Consider the following 12684-nt stretch of genomic DNA (forward strand, 5'->3'; position numbering starts at 1 on the left):
ATAAGGTTCACAGAGGTTAAGTTATTTGGCCAAGATCACAAGTTAATAAGTAGTCTATTAACCAGATCTGTACTCAGACTGACTGCAAAGCCATATTCTTAGACACTTTAATTCCGGCAACATTACTGACCTTGGAGTGGTTTACTTCTAAACACGTAATCTGATTTGTTAGTGGACGTTACCATTTGGAAAAGAGCATTGGAAAAATGGAGTACTTAACTGAGCTTAAACTAAACTTATGCTGTTACAATTTTTGTCTCCCAGGTGTGCATTGCCAAGTGCAACAGCACCCCTTCCTTGGATGCAGTGCTGTCACAGGACCTCATTGTAACAGAGGGTCCTGCAGTGGAAGTTGGAGATTCTTTGGAAGTGGCCTATACCAGCTGGCTCTTTCAGAATCATGCTCTGGGCCAGGTAAGAACAAGTCCCCTGGGAGTCGTTTTGTCATTTAAACAACATGAGGGCTATTCAGGTGTAAGGTATTATAATGGTGAATCGCTGCTGTTGGTAAATAGAAATGGTTTAGGAGCCCTGCTTTAATTCTACTTTTGGGGCACGGCATGAAATGCTAATGTATAAAATCTGCTCAGTGCCACTCATTACTTCTACTTAGAGAAAATGGAAACCCGCTTCCCAGGTATTATTTTTGGTAGTTGTTCAAGTGTATGTCTCATCCTCCTATAGCTGTGTTAAACTTTATATTCTTAAGGGATTAGGTTTTAAAACTTACTTTTAGACCTTCCAGTTGTTTCTGTCTTTTTGATAGTAGATACTACCCTGTTTCCCCAAAAATAAGACAGTGTCTTATATTAATTTTTTCTCCCAAAGTTGCGCTAGGTCTTATTTTCAGGGGATGTCTTATCTTCCCATGCGCTAGGTCTTATTTTCGGAGGATGTCTTATTTTTGGGGAAACACGGTATAAATAGGTTGGACTTGTTGTCTTTTACTATTTTTAAGCCATCAAAAGCTTACGGTATGGTATGTGAGAAAAAAAGTGGATTCAAGTCTCAATTTTACCCTAATGTAACCTTGTTAAGTCATTTAAACTCAAACTATTTCTCCCCATTGGTAGATGGAGGTTAGAGGTTAATGACAGGATTGGTATCAGCATCAGATGAGATAATTTATTTAAAAGTTCTTTATAGATGAAAAATGCTTTTAATAGATGAAGTTACTTTTTTTTCCCTTCTAAATCTGGAAAGTCAGTGCCTAGAGATATTCTGGGTGATAATATTCTTTAGCCATGAAGTGGTCCAATCTTTTCAGCTCTCTTAGGAATTAATTTTCCAGTATATTTGACATTCCCTATTCTAGAAATACTGTGCCTGGTATGTTTAGTCAGTTGCATATCATAATGATTATTATTATTTTTTAAATTACCATTTACTTTGATCAAATTGCAGGTTTTTGACTCCACTGCTAACAAAGATAAGCTGCTTCGCCTGAGATTAGGATCAGGGAAGGTCATCAAGGTAAAGGCTTGTGTTCTTATATGGTTTTATCAGTTGCAATAGGTTTAATTTTGGAAATTTCTAACCTGGATATCTTCTGAGAGCCTCGGAAAGCTTGGTTAAAAAGAGGGAGGGCCCGATTGGTGTGGCTCAGTGGTTGACAGTAGACCTATGAACCACAGAAGGTCATGGTTCGATTCTCAGTCAGGACACATGCCTGGGTTGCAGGCTCATTTCTCAGTGTAGGGCATGCAGGAGGCATCTGATCAGTGATTCTCATCATTGATGTTTCTATCTCTCAGTCTTTTCCTCTCTTAAATCAGTAAAAATATATTTTTTAAAAGGGGGGAGGGAACGTGTTAACGTCTATATTTGGGAGATTTTTCTACGACACAATATCTGGTAATCCTGCCTTATCCTGGGTTTTGCTTTCCATGGTTTCAGTTTCCTGTGGTTTAACCACAGTCTGAAAATATTAAATGGGAAATTCCAGAAATAAAAAATTCATGTTTTAAATTGTGATGAAAGTTCATTCCGTCCTGCCTGGGTGCAAGTCATCCCTGCCCTAGCATATTCACATGGTCAGCACTGCCTGCCCTGTAGTTGCTTAGTAGCCCTCTTGGTTACCTGTCATAGTATTGCAGTGCTTGTTTTCAAGTAAACTTTATTTTACTTAATAATGGCCCTAAAGCCATTCACATAACTTTTATTATAATGTATTGCTATCATTATGTTTTATTAGTTATTGTTAATCTCTTACTGTGTCTAATATATAAATTAAACTTTAGCATAGGTATGTATATATAGGAACAAAACGTAGAGTATATATAGGGTTTGGTACTATCTGTGGTTTCAGGCATTGAAGATGGGTACATTTCTTTATTTCGTACCCTTTCTCTTTCATCCTGTAACTCTGGAGATTTTTAAATCCTTCCTACAGCCTAATAGGAAATGAAGTGGAACTGTTTCTTCTAGAAATGTATCTATCATATGGGTTGATTCTTATCTGTCTGAGATGTTTTGAATCAGCACTTTTCAATTATTGTGGGAGGCAACTGTACCACAGCAGGAGCACTGAGGTCGGAGTCCAAGAACCTGGGTTCACATTGTGAATTTTTTCTTCATGTGTTATAACATAAAAGGGCATTTTACACACATGGGGAATTGTTGTGTCAGGATATTAATGCATTGAAAAGGACTCATTCATCCGCGGGCAAAAGTCTCCACAGCATTGTTTATGATTCCTTTTCTCAGAGTCTTTTGGAGACTTTTTCATGTAGATCAGAGCAATTAAAGCCTGACCCTTGAAATTAGACAGATCTGGTATTGAATCTTGGCTTAACAAATTACTAACTCTAATATCGAACTGATTATTTAACCTTTGTAAGCCTCAATTTTCTCATCTGTAAAATGGGGATAATGCTGCTAACCTTATGAGGTTATTTTGAAGATTAAACAACATAATGCAAATGAGTCACTTGCCAGAGTATATGGAAAAATGTATTTAATAAATTATTGCTTTTTTATCTTTTAATGCCATCCTATTCCAATTTCTCTCATCATCTGAGATAAGTGTATTTCATCCATCTCTGGATATGCCAGCTTTTTACAAGTAAATTTAGAAGCACTATTCTAGATATTCTTATAACCAATGGGGAGGTGGGACATTAGTTAAACTTGAGCTGTCCAGAGGTCCAAACCTGAATGTGTGGATGAGTGAAACCTGATGATCCTATACTTTATTTTTTCTTTGTATCTGATGAGCTTTTCCCTTTTCTGTTTCTTAAAGGGCTGGGAAGATGGAATGCTGGGCATGAAAAAAGGAGGAAAGCGGTTGCTTATTATCCCTCCAACCTGTGCTGTAGGCTCTGAAGGGGTAATAGGATGGACTCAGTCAACGGATTCAATCCTGGTATTTGAGGTGGAGATTAGGCGGGTGAGTGAATTTGTGCTATGCTGTGCTGATGGGTAATCTTTGCTGGTTAAGTAAAATGAGTAAATATGTTTTGGAAAACCGGATTCTCAAGACTTTTTTTTTTTTTAAGACCAAGGTTTATATTCAGAGTCTAGGAGAAGTTGTGATTGAGCAAATTACTTCTGTATACTAACCTTTTTATTTTGTCCTTAAAATAGTGATTTCTACCTAAAGTGCATACTTTTTGTAGACATGTAGTAATTCCATGGCTAAAAATTTATCCTATCAATTTATTCTCATCAGTATGTAAAGGTCTCTATATTTTGAGAGATACATAAAAATAGATACATAGTTTCCTCCCTCTGCCACATTGCTTATAATACTGAAAAACTGGAAACAACAAAGTGTCCATTATTAAGAGACTGGTTAAGTTATGTTTTTCTTTCACAGAGTGGACTTTTATATAGCTCTTAAAGAATATCCAAAACCTATTGTTAATTGAAAGAAAGAAGTTATAAAACAGTATGGATAGTATGGTCGTGTGTGTGTGTGTGTGTGTGTGTGTGTGTGTGTGTATCCATCGACTTTGTTAACAACTTAACTCTTAATGATTTTTCTCTCTGGAAAACAGTTTTCTAGAACATCCTACTAATAAATAGTAGGATGATTTTTTATTTTTTTTTTAAAGGAGTGACTCTACATGATTTTCTCTGGAGAATGGAAATGGAGTTCAGAAAGTCTTACTTTTTTACATTCTACCCTTTTGTACCATTTAAAAATTTTGTCATGAATTTGTTTAATTTTTGTTACGAATTTTGTAACAAATTGTGGTTAACTAAATTAGCACTACTCTCTTCCTCCCAAGCGCCGGGGCGGGGGAAGGGGGTATAGATCTTTGTTTTACACTGTGATTGTTAGGTCCAAATGTGATTATGTTTGTGATCATAAACTATGAAATAACAACAAATAAATACTATGATCATCTTTATTGTAGCCATTATTCCTGCTTCCACCGAGAAAGGATATGCTTTCCTTCTCAAGGACTTTTTCCTCACTGGACACTGTTATCTCTGGGGGTCATTTCAACCCTCTTTCCCTGACAGGCTACCCGCTGCCTTTTCCACATCTGCTAATAGTCTCTCAGTTTTCCTTTGAGTTTGAGGAAATCATGGCTGATAATAGATAAAAAACCAATTTGTATCCATCAAAGACTGGCATTTTGTAAATATAAAAATAATTTTTTTTTACCAGTAATCTAATAATTTCAAATTGGCATACTTATTAAATTGTCAAGGCTGATACAGAATGATTATGCCCTGTGTGACAAGAGTGTTGAAAAGAATTTATACACTCTGTGTAGAGTATACAGTAGTTGTTCACCCTTGCTGATGTGAAATTTAATGGTATATATCAGAAGTCTTAAAAATTAGCATACTCGCCAAAACCGGTTTGGCTCAGTGGATAGAGCGTCAACCTGCAGACTGAAAGGTCCCAGGTTCAATTCAGGTCAAGAGCATGTACGTTAGTTGCGGGCGCATCCCCAGTAAGGGGTGTGCAAGAGGCAGCTGATCGATGATTCTCTCTCATCAATGTTTCTGACTCTATCCCTCTCTCTTCCTCTCTGTAAAAAATCAATAAAATATATATATATTTTAAATTAGCATACTTTGCCCTGGTTAGTGTGGCTTGTGGTGGGGCATCACCTACTCACCAAAAGATCGGAGGTTCAATTCTTGGTCAAAGGCAAAGACCTGGTTGCAGGTTTGATTCCCAGTCCCAGTCAGGGTGCATGGGGGAGGTAACCAATCAATGTCTCTCACATTGATGTTTCTCTCCCTTCTTGTTTCTTTCTTCTCTTCGTCCTCTTCCTCCACCTCTTCCCTCCCTCCCTTTCACTCTCTAAAAATCAATGGAAAAAATATCTTCAGGTGAGGATTAACAATAAAAACAAAAATTTAGCATACCTTTTAGACAACAGTTTAATTTTATGGGAATTTATGCTTTGGAAGTACAGGGTGTCCCCAAAAATGTATGTACACTTTAACAACTGATAGCTTAATTTTGAAAATGAAATGTATTTTAATAAACACTACCTTTATAATTATTTAAAGTGTATATTTTTGGGTGATACATCCTATATTTAATATATATGCAAATATAAAGATATAAAGCTATTCAAAGAAGTATTGTTTGTGATAGAAAGAATTGGAAATAACTTGAATGTCCAACAGCTAGGAATTGGTGAAAAATATTTTGTAATACCATAGATATTTATGATTTCCTAAAATTCTTTAGAGATTTTTTTTTTGTACATAATAATAGTTAAGGGCATGACCCTTGAAGTTAGACATACTCTTCAGTAATTAAAAGTGATGTTGTAGATCATTAATTTAGTAACATGGAAGTAGGTTAATATATCAGTAAGTGAGCAAAGCAGATTGCAAAACAGTATGGCCCCATGTTTGTAAAACACACATACGTGCGTGCTCTCCCCCCCACACACATGCACATTGATAAATAAATGTGAAATACTACATCCAAAATTCTAACAATGTTATTGCTTAGTGGTTGGGTTATAGATTATTCTTACTCCCCTCCCTTTTTTGGCTTATCTGTATTTTCTGATTTGTCTACAATGAATAGATTATGACTTGTGTAATGAAGAATAAGTAACATGCAAGGAGGATGGAGGGGAAAGGGTGCCTTTTTGGTGACCTGTTTCACATGTGGGTTCTTTCCTAGGTGAAGTTTGCAAGAGATTCCGGCTCTGACGGACACAGTGTTAGTTCCCGGGATTCTGCCGGCCCTTCCCCCATACCTGGTGCTGACAGCCTGCCTGCTGATCCTGTTGTGTCACCACCCACAGCGGTGCCTTTCAAGCCAGGGTCAGACACTGGATTTGTATCAAGCTCTGTTTGTCCATAAAAATCATTCTTAGAGAGGTTTAGAAATAGGGGTAGAGTTGAAAACTAAAAAAAACAAAAACATTTAAATAATTTTAAAATATGATGAGGAAAATGGGAAGATAACTTGTATCAGATTTTTCTGATAAAGGATTAATACTCATCATCTATAAAAGCACTAACTCAGATATTTAAGAATGCCTGCTAAACCCTGGAATACAATTGGTTAAAAGGCATAATCACAAACTACATATTGAAGGGAAAAAATGTAAGTAAGCATTTGGATAGAAAATTATTCATCTTCACTAGCTTTTAGAGATTAAGCAGTTAAATTTTTGTTTTAAAGCTATTGGCAAACATTTTAAAAAATAATATGTTTATCAATATAATCTGGACTCGTTGTTATGGATTTTGTTTTCATCTCAGGGTATATTCTACTTGCTTTCAGGGAGCCGGCTCTTCGTATCAAATCTAATTCCCTCAGTGAACAGCTTACAGTCAATACAGTGAGTATATGAATCTGTCTTTCCTCACCCCCAGTTTGCCCAAAACATTTTCATGTATGGATAAAGATAAGAAAATGTTAAGAACTGTAAATATAGCTGAAAGTCTATGGTTAGTTTATTCATTTCCCCTTCTGCATAGACAGACCTGTGTTCAAATCTTTATTCTTATAATCATGTGGCCTCCAGAAAGTTAACTAGCTTCTCTGATCCTCAGCTTCTTTATTATTAAAATGCAAATAATTCTCACAGCTTCCTTATAGAGTTCTTTTAATGATTAGAGATATGTTTGTAAAACACTAAGCTCAGAGCCTACTTATAGCATGACTTCAATAATCTCTCAAGATATTTTTATGAGGTTTACATGAAATAATGAACCTTGATAACAGAATTTTTATTACTTTCCTGTCTTTTTAGAATCCTGATACAGTCAAGGCCAAGTTGATATCTCGGATGGCTAAAATGGGCCAGCCCATGCTGCCCATCTTTCCACCACAGCTGGATTCCAATGATTCAGAAGTTGAAGTATGTTCCCCTGACTGTATTAGAATGATTAGTGCAGAAGTTGCTATCATCTGTTCCTTTGGTTGAAATTATTGCTTTTTCTGCCTCTAACCCAGAATCATTATTTAGAGAGTTTGTATTCAAAATGATATATGTTGTTATTGGTACGTGTGTTTTCTATTATGATAGCAGTTCCTCTGAGAAATGGAAGCAATTTCATACATCTGCCACAAGAACTGGGCATTTTAAGTAGGTAATTTAGCCTTCCACTAGAAACTATTGCCAGTAAAAATCACTCTGTAAGCATCATGATGCCCAACTCATGGAAGATGTTCAACTTGTATTTGTTGATTGAATGTTCAGGTCCTCTTGGGAAATGTTGGTCTTCCCACTGATATTAACTATACTAAAGATAACACTGCTGTGTCTTTTGCATTGTATGTGGTGTGCTTTTTTATTTTATTTTTTGAAGTTCAAGAATTTTGTTGCAATCAAATCAGCTTTTTCCCTTTATGATTAGAAAGATATCCCAATCATATGTGCTTTAAAGAAATACTTACTGTTTTACATTTAGATCTAAAATTTTAACCCACCTTAAAATTGTATAATATGAAATATCCTAATTTTAATTCTTTTCTCATTGGTTGGTTCTTTATTGATGAGACCATCCTTTTTCTTTTTCTTTTTTTTCTTTTTTCTTTTTTTTTTTTTTAATCAATCTTTATTGTTCATATTGTTACAAAGGTTTCTCATTTCTTCCCCCCTCCACCAGGTTCCCACCCCACCCTCCGCCCCCTCCCCATCCCCCATTGTCCTCATTTATAGGTGCACAGTTTATGTTCAGTCTCTTCCTCCCTCCCTTTCCCCGATAGTAAATCCCTTTTCAGATAGTAAATCTGTTACTTAGCATTTTCTCATATCAATAATACCACCACATGCCCAATGATACATTTCACACAAGACCATCCTTTTTCAATTGAAATGCTTAATGGAGATTGATTTAAAAAAAATATATTTTATTGATTTTTTTACAGAGAGGAGAGAGAGGGATAGAGAGTTAGAAACATTGATGAGAGAATCATCAATCAGCTGCCTCTTGCACACGCCCCACTGGGGATGTGCCCACAACCAAGATACGTGCCCTTGACCGGAATCAAACCCGGGACCTTTCAGTTCGTAGGTTGACGCTCTATCCACTGAGCCAAACTGGTTTTGGCTATTTTTATTTTTTAATGTAAAACATAGAAAAGGTCATATTCCTAAGAAAAATTTTCCAAATTAGCTTTATTTTTTATAACTTTGTATAATCTCTTTTTGGAAAAGTGATAAATAGATTTAACACTTAAAGGAGAGATTTCTATTGTTATAGGATTAATTTTTATCTGGTCTCTGGAAATGAAATTTGGACAAGATCATATTCTTACTAAAATTTTAGTGTTACTTATTCATTATAGAATAATTTGAATTATAAAGAAAGAAGAAACATATTTGATAAAAAGGGCATTCTTCTATATATATTCTGTGTAACCTGATTTTTTAACTTAGTGTCATGTCATAAACATTTATGTTAATATCAATAATATAAATAAGGTAAATAAAGCAAAGCATTATTATCTTTAAAGGGAACCCAGTGCTCTATTATATTGATTTGTCATAATTCCGTTCACTCTCTTGTTAGACATTTAGGTTAATTTAGAGCCATAGTGATGTAAAAGTGGGATACTTTTCCAGAAATGCATAATACATTTCTGAGTTTGTTGAGAACAAGAGGAAGCATCAAAGTAAGAGAATGAGATTTCAGACCTCGTGTAGCAAAGCAGGTCAGTCATTATACATTGTGCCTCAGGCTTTTCTTTGCCTTCTCTAAATAAGGAAGATGTTTGTAAGATAATTTTGTTTAGAGTTACAGTAGAGAACAAAGCGCTTTGATTTTTATGAACAGAAAGAATGGGGGCAAACATTCTAAAATATATTATCCCCAAAACATTATGGTAATGAGATGCGGGGAATCCTGGTCTATCTGTTTTCACTGAGTACCTTCAGGTCTGTGGAGATTATTTAGCAGGAATGAAGAGGCTGGATTATTCCCTGGGTTTTCTTGCAAGAGACCCCTCTTCTGTGGGAACAGATAGGTCAGCCTTAAGGTTACTGCCATTTTGGTAAATAATACATTCTGGAGATCAGTCAGTTTAGCTGCCTCCAATAATAAAACTTGAACAACTTAGAATGTTTGAGGAAATTATATTCAATTATTTGGTAAGATTTACAGGGAGAAGGGATTTTACTCTATTATGTAACATAGTGCTTTCTCCCCACAATCCACACCTCGAACTCTTGCTTCCTGCTTGCTTTCCCTTCCTCTTCTGTGTTGTAAGCAAGGTTAGGGTGGATAGCCAGCCTTAGTCCTCTGGTAAGACTCATACATAATAACGAAAATGCTGGTGCCTGTTTCAGGAAGTCAACGCTCTGCGAGGAGCTGGGCAGCCCATGCCGACTCCATCCATTCAGCCCTCTCTTCAGCCTGCCCAGCCAGTGCTACCACAGGTTACCACACACGGTAAGGAAGCCCTCTGTGACTCTGGCCTTGAATGGGGTCAGCACCAAAGTTATCATCGCTATTCTTCATATTGTTTGGCTGTATCGTTTTAGTTCTGAGAACTGGACTAGAATGTAAAACTTGTCAGTTCCTCCCTGGGTAGGGCATTTTCAGACCTGGTGGTGTATTGAGTCTGTTTGCTGTGTCGCATTGACAGTTTTGGAATTATGCACTCAGCTAGTGAGGTATCTCCCTCCGTATAAGTCTGCACTTCCTGTCAGCTGATGGGATTGTCCGTTTGAGTCAAATGCCCCCGAGAACACCCACTTTCGTTCCACTAGCCCATAGCTGAGACTCCAGTAGAATTGATTTTAAAAGATTCAGTGAGGAAAGTGGTCAAGGCTGAAGCCCAAAGGTTTGTAAGATGCTCCTTTGGACTCATACAAGCAAGGGTAGATAATGGTGAAAACTTCTTGCTTTATCTTAGTACCTCAGCCGTCTGTTTCTGGACTCCAAGCCCCCTCTGCTGCCTTAATGCAAGTTGCATCTCTCGATTCCCACTCTTCAGCTGTATCTGGAAATTCCCAGTCCTTTCAGGTAATAACATTTAAGAACCATGCCATTTATAATCTGTAATTTATAATGGTCCCAGTCAGTCTCTTTTCTTCTTCCTGTACCGTTCATACAATAGCAGCTCTCTACAGTCAGAGATTATAGTTTTTCCCCTTCCTGTACCACCACTTTTTCATCCCTAAACCAGTCCAAGGATTACATGCCTTATGGGTTGTTTTAAAGATTAAGTGCAAGAACAGACAAAGCATCTGGTTCAAAGCCTGGCACACAGTCAAGGCCCGATCCATTGTTTGTTTCCTTTTCACACATGCCTCGCGGAGGGCTACACGTCTTCTGAGTTCTTTTCTTTCAGACAGCTGATAGGCTAAGATTCTGCGCTGTACTCAGGACAGTAATTGTAGGTTGAGGGTGGAGGCTGCATAGAAAGTACAGCTGGACTCTGTCCTCTAAAAGAGACTCCTTAAAGTAGGTTTTTTCTATTTTTACAGAAGGCAGAGGCAGCAGCCTGTCTGCCTCTGCTGACTGCCAGGATAGTGAACAATTTCTGCTGCTGCTGTACCTTTGATGAATAAGACATACTCCCAATGATAACGGGCTCACTTCCTTGGTGATTCTTAATGGAGGGGTGGAGTGGTGGTGGACAAGGTGTATCAGAATTGAAAAAGTCCCACTTGCTTTCTCTCCACTCCCTGAAGGAGAATTGTCATCCCATAGACTAATATTTTTTAACATATAATTAATATGTAATTATATACCTGAAGTTATATGAGCTTCATTTCTTCAATTCAAAGAATAATAACTACCATCATTAAAATAACAGCTTCTGTTTGTTGAGCATTTACTATCTGCCAACCACTTAACTTATTAGTTGTTAGGAACATTACCTATGTATCACTACATTTCGTCCACACAGAGACCCTAAGAAGTGGTGTGACTGTTTTCCTTTTATATTTGAGTTGACTCAGAGGGAAAATAGAGCTCTTGGTTACACAGATAAGCAGACGGTAGCAGGAGAGAGGCATCCTTTGGAACCTGGTGGGGTTAGTTTGATATCTCAGTGGACAACTCTCCTTTTACCTCGATCGAAACTAAGCAGAGTTGTCTTTAGTTTTAACATTTCTTAAACCACCAATAGGCCTGATGGCTGAGGAACAAATTCCTACTTAATCGAATCATATCACCAGAGGACTGAGGAGCGACCTGACACCCTTCCCTCCCTTTCTAAGTAGGACTTCAGTGACTGGGTTACAAAGCTAATGCTCCTGCTGCAATTCTTAATAACAAACCCCAATCTCATCCATCTCCAGCTTTTATAAGTTTGAGTCTCCTTCCAGCTGTCCACATGATTCTATCAAAGATAAATTAAACAAAAAGGAGCGGCACAAATGTTTTTAAACCAGCTGTAACTTGGCATTTTTCTCAGCCCTATGCAGGTTTGCCAGCCTATGTTTATCCCCAGGCATCAACTGTCACCTCCCAACTGCAGACCGTTCGGCCCTTGTACCCAGCACCGCTCTCTCAGTCTCCCCATTTTCAAGGTAGGTAGTTTCCAGTCATTTTTTGCTGTGCTTTTCTCCCTCCCATCTGGTTTTCAGATTTACTCCAATAGATCTCTGCCCTTTTTTCTTATCTTTTTGAAAGTAGCTTTCTCCAGGTATCATTTACAGACCATGCAATTCACTCATTTTAAGTGTATAATTATATGATTTTTAAAGTACTAAATATATAGAGTTGTACAACCATCACCACAATCCAATTTTATTATAGAACATTTCCATCATTCTCCCTCTCAAAAAAAAAAAACCCCTCACCCCACTTTCTGAGTTTTGTTTCTTGCATTTTTCCCCCCAGCCCTTTTTTAATTCCTCTGTCAGTGTGGCTCTGTAGAATTTATTAAAAATAGCAAAACATTGGAGGAAATTGGGAGAAAGCATGATAGCTGTTTGTGGATGTACAATATCTCAGGTGAAAGATGATCTATTAAAATTTTTAAATTATGAAAATAATACACTTTTATTAAAAGGCCAAATAACCCAAAAGTGAAAATTACTGTCCTCCATCATTAAACCCCCTGACCATAGGAAACTGTTATTAACAGTTACTTAGGTAACTTTTCAGGTATCTTGTATACATGTACAACTATGGTTGTCTAGTGTATAAAACAAAACAAAATAAAATGTAAAGAACTGGGGTGGTATACTACCTTCTTGTTCTGAAGCTTGTCTTTTACGTAATAATCATCTTTGCTGTTAGGATATTGGTTAGAAGGACAAGTATATCCTACAACATAATTTATGG

At 37.0% G+C, this 12684-nt stretch overlaps 1 protein-coding gene across 6 annotated transcripts in view; it reads left to right on the forward strand.

The window, feature by feature from the left end:
- The window catches only part of FKBP15 (FKBP prolyl isomerase family member 15), a 47942-nt gene that overhangs the window by 19584 nt on the left and 15674 nt on the right, over window positions 1–12684 (forward strand). For 4 of the 6 annotated variants that reach the window (XM_036432931.2, XM_036432933.2, XM_036432936.2 and 1 more), the window contains 9 exons: window positions 265–414; window positions 1405–1473; window positions 3242–3388; window positions 6110–6252; window positions 6719–6776; window positions 7191–7298; window positions 9732–9834; window positions 10301–10410; window positions 11810–11924. In XM_036432931.2, the coding sequence (XP_036288824.1) occupies window positions 265–414; window positions 1405–1473; window positions 3242–3388; window positions 6110–6252; window positions 6719–6776; window positions 7191–7298; window positions 9732–9834; window positions 10301–10410; window positions 11810–11924 (1003 nt within the window). The remainder of the gene's footprint in view (window positions 1–264; window positions 415–1404; window positions 1474–3241; window positions 3389–6109; window positions 6253–6718; window positions 6777–7190; window positions 7299–9731; window positions 9835–10300; window positions 10411–11809; window positions 11925–12684) is intronic. The other 2 variants (XM_036432932.2, XM_036432935.2) reach the window with 2 other exon arrangements.

The sequence above is a fragment of the Pipistrellus kuhlii genome, unplaced genomic scaffold (assembly GCF_014108245.1).
Source record: "Pipistrellus kuhlii isolate mPipKuh1 unplaced genomic scaffold, mPipKuh1.p scaffold_m20_p_12, whole genome shotgun sequence".
NCBI classification, from domain to species: Eukaryota; Metazoa; Chordata; class Mammalia; order Chiroptera; family Vespertilionidae; genus Pipistrellus; species Pipistrellus kuhlii.